The 8,027-nt window shown below is 34.9% G+C and overlaps 3 protein-coding genes across 3 annotated transcripts in view; 1 reads left to right on the forward strand and 2 right to left on the reverse strand.

The window, feature by feature from the left end:
- The window catches only part of LOC117114369 (excitatory amino acid transporter 3-like), a 9,819-nt gene extending 7,941 nt beyond the window's left edge, over positions 1-1,878 (reverse strand). The window contains exon 1 of the mRNA XM_033258028.1: positions 881-1,878. Coding sequence (XP_033113919.1) covers positions 881-1,353 — 473 coding nt within the window. The 5' untranslated portion in view covers positions 1,354-1,878. The remainder of the gene's footprint in view (positions 1-880) is intronic.
- Positions 1,879-2,244: 366 nt separating this feature from the next.
- Positions 2,245-4,008, reverse strand: LOC117114371 (growth arrest and DNA damage-inducible proteins-interacting protein 1-like). The gene is made up of 2 exons (XM_033258030.1): positions 3,415-4,008; positions 2,245-2,973 (listed from the first exon to the last, which is right to left on the reverse strand). Exons 1-2 carry the CDS (start codon positions 3,846-3,848, stop codon positions 2,718-2,720), a joined length of 690 nt encoding a protein of 229 aa, XP_033113921.1. The 5' UTR covers positions 3,849-4,008; the 3' UTR covers positions 2,245-2,717.
- A 269-nt stretch (positions 4,009-4,277) lies between these two features.
- LOC117114370 (transmembrane protein 59-like) overlaps positions 4,278-8,027 on the forward strand; it is an 8,666-nt gene continuing 4,916 nt past the window's right edge. The window contains exons 1-2 of the mRNA XM_033258029.1: positions 4,278-4,529; positions 6,679-6,787. Coding sequence (XP_033113920.1) covers positions 4,353-4,529; positions 6,679-6,787 — 286 coding nt within the window. The 5' untranslated portion in view covers positions 4,278-4,352. The remainder of the gene's footprint in view (positions 4,530-6,678; positions 6,788-8,027) is intronic.

The raw sequence follows: 8,027 nt of genomic DNA on the forward strand, positions 1-8,027 counted from the left end.
AGAGGGGGGTGGGCGGGGGAGATCGAGAGACATCACTGACCTAGGAGATCCGGGGGAATTTCCCCGCGAAATTGTTGTTTACTAGACTCACGGAAATGACCTCCAAGGCATTTTGGGCGATCTTTCTTGTTTTCCCCCTTTTTCAGGCTTTCCAAAAGGGTGGGGGGGGGAGGCGAGGCCGGCTTTCCCCCTCCCCTAAATCCACCGCCCCTGCATGGGACTGGAAGGCAAGCATCTTAAGTCACCAATTATAAAATATATCAGTTAATAATGATTTTTCAAACTTTTTGCTCAGACGAAAATCCTTGAAGCTATACTGGCAGAAATGAAAACTAAGAAAGAGAGAGTAGCTTGATACGATTGATAGGCCTATTGCGTTTAAGAAGTTAAATATTGTACTAAAGCAGGAAAAACATGTGATGGAAGTTTAATGTAAAGGACAGATATTCTGGGAATGAATGAGTTGGAATTAGATAAGTGCGGAAAGTGGGTGTAAAAACAAGTATGTGTGAACACGTGCAGAAGCTATTGTTGAACTAGAAGAGACGTGAAGGGGAGGGTTAGAACAAAGCTCCAAAGAACAGTGACCAAAAAGTATTTATAAAACAAAGAGTGCTCAAATTCGACGGCGATGTTCGAGAGACTGAAGTATGGAGCTAAAATCTCACAAGGAATTACTACCAGAGCAGGGGCGGACCCAGAATTTTTCAAACAGGGGAGCACAACAGTCTCAGAATAGGTAAGTGAGTAGCACATAACATTGATTTGCATTGAAAATTTTAAAATCTAGTGACAAAACGGGGTGGGGGCGCGTGCTCTCCTGTTCCTCCTACTGGATCCGCCCTGTACCAGAGTGTATATTTTTCTACACTTAATATACCTGATTAGGTCCATGAAAGCATAAGCTGTTCCAACAGATTGCTCCTCTTCTGTGTTCTCACTCACTTTTCCGCTGATTTCACCAGGTCTTATAGTTAAGACCAACAAGATTCCAAGAAAAACGGCAATGATAGTTGTTGAAACGTAGTACACAACCGCCCTGATGCCCAGCTTGCCGGACATCGATGAGTCCAGAGATGCTAGACTGGACACCAAACTGGAGAAAATCAGCGGCAGAATCATCATTTTTAACATACTCATAAAAATATCACCAGGAAACGATATGTAATCAATTTGTTCTGGGGTGAAATCAAACAAGCTGCCGAATAACCAACCAAAAAAGAAGCCTAAGATTACAGATGAAATTAAAAGAATTAGCAGAACAGAGTCTTTGCTGATCTTACAAAGATTTCCTTTCTTCTCTCCGCGTTTAAAATCATATTCGGCAGACGATAATCTGTTTTCCAAACCCATTTTCACGTTTTGCTACCTATGTATTGTGTGGTAAACAAGATAGGAAACCGCGACGCGTTGATGTAATCAGTTTGTTCAGGTTAGAGGTCCAATAATGTAATAGAGGCACTAACTCTATATAAAAGGGATAAACATCATAAAACGCTGATAAAGTTCAGAAGCTGAAGCTAGCTGGAGATATAACATTAGGTCGTGTAATTCATTCTTAAAGTTTAAATACCGTATGTATTTTTGTCGGTTACCAGAATAGAATGTGATTTTTGGTAGAAGGTGTCTGTACACAATTAATAAGCATCGTAAACCGCATGGTCATCGACGGTAGTGGTAGAAGGAAAATAGCATCACCTTTGGGATCTGACAACTTGGGGTAGTCTCAGTCTCCAACTTTAGTGTTAGCTTTGTGTAAATAAATTATTAGATGGTTGGTACTTTGAAAAAGTGGTGCAGGAGTCTCAAATTGGAGGAGAGACAACTGTATACACCATTGCAATATGGAGGAATAAGTCTGAACGTATTCTTCCATGATTTTACAGCCTATAGAAATTCATTCTTTGAATTAGCCATATTTCTGATCTGTCTAGATCGGACGATCTAGTAGTTTATTCCCACCACAAATACCAGTTTTCTGTAACTAACATCTGATTTCCCATCTATTCATATGCTGTCATATCACACGCACATTATATGGATACAACACAGGTAATTGTCACATGGTGTGATTCTGTGTAGATCTACACACAGTGGTGGATCCAGGAATATATAGTAGAGGGGACCCAGGGAGGGACTTTAGAATTTTAAAAAAATTAAGGGGGATGGGGGAGGTGGCTGCCCCCCCACCCTAACTTGAATTCGATACTGGTATAGGTCTACTTAAAAGAATAACAAGAATAATAATAATTATTATTTTTTATTGCCAAAAAAAAAACATAATAAAAGTTGAAGTTGCTTACCCCCAAATAATAAATGAAGTCACAACATAAACTATTTTAATGGTTCTGAATAACTTTTACTTTTATTTGGAGGTTTGTAATTGAGAAAGTTTAATGAAGGTTACTTATCATAATTGATTGTTATTTTAATTTTTGGACAAAGAATCACGAACAAAAGACCGCAAAATTGATTCTTTTTAAAAAGCGAGCTTTTTTAATCATGTGATATTTTGGTGTGCTGCAATTGGTTGCTTGTCGCTGTGCATATAACAAAATCACTTTTATTGTATACACAGCCGCTGTACGTATAGCCAGTCCCTTACTTTTTACATGGATACATTTAATGAAATTCAGTTATTCATTCAATCAATCAAATTATTGTTTTCCATTTGAGAGGAGTCCTTATCATGCAGCCAAAAAATAAAACACAAAATATCAGTCAACAATAATTCCTTGTCTTTTCAGCTCCTTCTTCTTCTTTTTCTCTTCTTTCTCAATATCCGCTAACATCTTTTGAAACCTAGGATTTCTTGGATCGATTGCATAGCCCATTTTTTCTTTAGCTTCCTCAAGCAACCTTTGCCTTTTCAATTTTGATGCTTCTTCTTGCGCCAATTTCTCTGCCTCCTTCTTCTTATATTCAGCAATTAATTTCGGCATCTTTTTCATGTTAGTTTCAATGATTTTTGCTCTACAATACAAAAAGAAATTTTTTTTTAAATTGCAATTTAAAAAAAAAAACAATTTGTCAAAAAATATCATAAAACATGTCTAAATATTAAAAATATCGAAACATCAAACCAGAGAACAGTGAAATTTCACTGTTCCCTGATTAAACCAATTAATAAAAATACAATATAATCAAAGCACTCTATATTTTTGCTCTTTTTACATGACCACTTTAAAATTGGTGCAGATGATGTACTAATTAAGACTATATTACATTAATTACAAATATAGTTTGCACTGTCTTAAATAAATGTAGACAGTGGCTATTGTTACACTAGTCTTAAATAAATTCATAATTCTGATTGGATGTCATTGTATGTATATGTATGGATTCCAATCAGAATTAGGAATTTAAAGATTGGTGTACCAATAGCCAATGCCCCCCAAAAACCCAGCTTATTACTTTTTAGTTTCTTCAAGCTCTCGTTTTTGTTTTTCAAGGAGCAGCTCATTTTGCATTTCTTGTAGGCTAGGTTCAAATTCCTTTTCTTCGGCAATCTGGGCCTCCAACTCTTCTTTTGACGGCCACATTAACCCAGGATCTACTCCCGACGAAGCACCTTCCTTTGCATACTTTTTTCTTATCAAGTTTAAACGATACTTTGGGGAAACAATGAATGATCTCGTATTAATAAATTCATCTACTTCCTCTATCCCGCCACCTGGAACCATCGAAACAGAGCTGCAAGTAAGAGGCCTGGCTACGCCGTGATGATGAGGGATAGGCCTAGCCCTAGAAACAGTCAACAACCGAGCTGTCGAATTTTGATATTTGTAATTAAGTTTTTCAATGTATAATGTCCTAAAAAGAATCTTTAAGCGTGTGCACGACAACATATTATTACTTGTTACAACCTTGCATACTATCTATCATCTGTTGGAAACATTTAGCTAGCATAAACCATAAACAAACACAGACGAGCCCCTATTAGGCTCCTCCTTAGCCTTCCAGCATTCAGAAAACACATGAGGAACCTGACCTGTGTTGATGATCTTGAAAAGGGTTAAAGTTCAACTTGTTTTACTCTCGAGAGGGCGTACTAGTCAATATCTGTTGCCAGTTTATAAGTTTCAATAAAATAAAATAAAATACTTATCTCCATAATCATACATTAATATACTACTAATTGTAGTAAAGTATGCTTTATCAGTTTTGTTTCAATATTCTTTGAAGTTAGAGTCCATATCTTAATTCTTACCAGTCCACAAATATATCAAAGTAGCTTTCTGGCAAATCTTTGTTATCCTTGATTGTTTTTGTTTTAGAAAAGTGGGACTACGTAATGGTTGACAATTGACACGGAAGAGAAGGGTAGAAAGTTATTGCCAAGAAAAATCAAAATGACTAAACTTGGCAGCAGGAAAAGTCTTCTAATTCCATCTACGACACTGATATTTATATTAAGTGCATGTTTTAGGTTAAATGCTGCTTTTGGATCATTTGATTCAGTCCTAGATGATGTGAGCAGTTGCTCCGAGACTTGCGAAAACACATACCCCATGCACACATACCCGGAGGTAAGTCATCAAGTTGTTGTTTTCCAGGCACGCTTTAAAATGAAAACAAAATGATATAGGCCTAGTCCTAGGTCTAAGTAATAATAAGCAACGTTTCTGGCTTTAGACGTGGCCAGACGTGAGTTCGATGGAGGTTGCAGTGATTTCAATTAACCTGGTTATCTTTATTTTCTAGGGAATTTATCTTTACTAATATAATTAAATTTGTATTTGCTATTTGTACGTACAATTTTTTTTAAACTTTATTTATTAATTGGTACCAGCAAAGCCAGTGGGTGGCTAATTGTGACGATATCAAGCAACTTTGGTCGCATGTCGCAAAATGTCATTTTTGAGATATAATAACCTAATGAATAAATAAGCATATTTTAAATTTTAAAATAGGGAAAAAATGTCAAAATCCAATTCCTAGATCCGAAGTTATAAAATGAGTTAAATATTACTATTTAATAAAAACAAGCAAAGTGGCCAAGCCATGGCCCAAAAATTGTCAGCTAATTAAAATATGCCAATCAGCATGCTGGTTTTGCGATTGTCATCAAGGAGACTTGGATTTGTATACAGAAGAAAACCCCTTTGTAAGTGGCTGAAACATGTGGTAATGAAATGACTGACCAAGCCTGACATTAGGTTGACACCGAACAAGATTGGTAAAACAGTAAATTTGTTAGTTTATGGAACGTTAAAACTTAAAGTGCCTTTGTTTGACATATTTCCATGTTCGATTGGCTAAACCTTAATCATTTTTAGAGTATTTTGGGACACTAATTATAAAAAATTCATTATAAATGAATCCGGTTCTTTGATACCTTCTCTATTGTTTTTGCTTATATATCGAAATCAGCTTGGCGACTGCGACTGAAATGGCTTGATGTCGCCACAATTGTTGTGGTCATTGTTGTCACCAGTTAAATTAAATTTCGATTGGATGTTTATTTATTGTTCTAATCAATCAGGATTAAAAGAGCAGCCAGCCCAGTCGGCTAAGGCTAAATAAAATGAATTGCTAGTTTTATGTCCCTGCTTTTTGGAGCCTCTTGAAAAGATTTAATATTTGCTATTTTTCAAAAAAACATTATTTTTCCATGGATAATAAAAATAATGACTATTTAAAAGAATGATGACAAGCCTAAAGCTCTATCCACACTATCAAATTTACTTTGACAAAAAAATGTGACAAGCCCATATATAGTAATGCTATGCCTATATATGGTCATGGTGTGATGTCACCATGCCCATATATGGGCATATCACACTTTAGAAGAGGTGGGAACACAAGTGGCAGAAATACATATTACAAAGATCATTTTACTTCTTTTATAAAAAAAATAAATATATTTACTATTTACCACTGTTTACCTTTACCTGTAGTATATAGTGGGATAGTAAAAAGCAAATAGTAAGTACCCTCACCAAAAAATTATTTCAAATCCCGGACGAGAAACTAACAGTTAATTTTATTTGGCCTAAACTGGTGGTAGCCACTGTGTGTGTGTGTGCTGAATTATGGCTGTAAAGATCTCTTGGTTGAATTCCCATCAGCGTTGCTACTCCCTTTGTGTTTCAGCTGGAGAGCTGAAATGCAAATTTCAAAAGCACAACTGCTTTCGGATGAGATGTTTAAGCCGTTTGTCCCGTATGCAAAATGGCTGATTTGCATGTTAAGGAATGCAGTACACACTTCAGAAAAGGTTGTCTCCCAGTGTACTGCACAGTTCACCACCAGAAGGACCCCATTGGAAGCAAGTCTTAGGACTGTAATGGGTTATCCTTGGTGTGTATTACACCAAAGAAATCCTATCCATGATTAGGAGTTCATTTAAGACTGGTGTAACAATAGCTACTGACTTTTTATTATATTAATGACATGATCGAGCACAAGGTACAATTTGCTGATTAAGCCTCCTATGTCCTGAATGTAGTCCTACAGTACTGTATGCTTGTATCTTTCGTTCAGTCTTTGTTTTCTAATTGATTTTGTATTTAATCAATAATGAAAGCATTAACCTACTGTACACTGAGTTTATGTACAAATAATATGAATGTCACTCCAAAAATTGACAGAGTGCAACATATAATATAATTGCCTTGTCAATTTTTGGAGTGACGTTCATATTATTTGAAAAGCATTAATTTTTATAATTTACAGAACGACAATTTGGTAGCATGTCAGCGTGGTTGTCGTCTGCTGTCTATTGTTGAATTTGCTGACGAGGGCATGACGGATTTAAACAATACTTTAACCACATGTGAAGGCGGTAGGTATTGTGAAGGATAAACATTTTTCGTTTAGAGTGCACGATTATATCATTATACATAAATATCTTGCTGAATTTTGAGTGTGTACTGTAGCTTGGTGGCTAAGTTGTTTGTCTTTTACAATACCAGAATGTCCTGGGGTCAAATCCTATCATAATCTTGATTCAATAGAAATCCACTTGATGTGTGACCTAATTATTTTTATGCAACTCAAGTTTGGATAAAAATGAAATGTATTCATAATAATTTAAAATGTATTTCCCTTAAAAAAAATGACATAAAAATAATAAAAAATCAATTTTAAAATGAACTTACAGTACATCAACTGGAGCATAATCAGTAATAAAGTAATTTACTTTTAATTTTAAATGATGGATGTCATAGAAACACTCTAGTGACTGGAAGTGTATCTATGATTTTTTTTATCATTACCGGTATCTGTTTTAAAAAATTATGGTAAACATTTGTTTAATGCAGGAAAATTTCCCAGGTACAAACCTCCCAAACTCCCTGTATCGATTGTAATTTGTGTTGATGACATCATTACAGCCTGAAGACAATCCAAGCAGGAAAAATGGCTGAAATGGAGGGTAGAAAAGCATTAAAAGAAAATGCATTCAATCACAATTTATACTTAGTGTTATAGTTTTTGTGAAGGTGCACTATATAGAATATCAACATTGAATGCTTTGCTTTGATCTTTAACAAAACTTTTATGTAAAATTTGTTACAGGTGTTACAAAGACCCCAGGATTCAGTATCGCTCATTTTGAGTTGTTAAATTTGAAGATTTTGCTTATGATTACTAATATTTTTGTTTTTTTGATTGGTAGAATTAGTCTAAAAGTTCATAAAAGTAAGACATTCAAGCAATTTTGTATTTATTAAATTTTATTAAATTAGCTTAATTGAAATGGCTACACAAGTTTCATTCAGTGGATAAAAAAAACACATAAAAATGTAGTATAAAGAATATTCTGTAGTTTGGGTTTCCGAAGGACTTTGCAATGTATTTTATATACCAGAGATAGTAAGGAAAATGGAAAATACCATAAATAACATGTAGAACAAATTAAAAATTTTAGTCATGATGTCCCTGTTTCTGTGGAATATAATAATATATAATTGTAACCCTGAAGAGGGGAGCAGGCACTCCCGAAAATTTGGTTTCTTAAATAAAATATATGCTTCAAAGTAGTCACCTTGTGAAGAATGTTATTTCTGTTCTGCTTACTTATT

This window comes from Anneissia japonica, unplaced genomic scaffold (assembly GCF_011630105.1).
Source record: "Anneissia japonica isolate Jap-2015-1 unplaced genomic scaffold, ASM1163010v1 scaffold1231_len1163931_cov198, whole genome shotgun sequence".
NCBI classification, from domain to species: Eukaryota; Metazoa; Echinodermata; class Crinoidea; order Comatulida; family Comatulidae; genus Anneissia; species Anneissia japonica.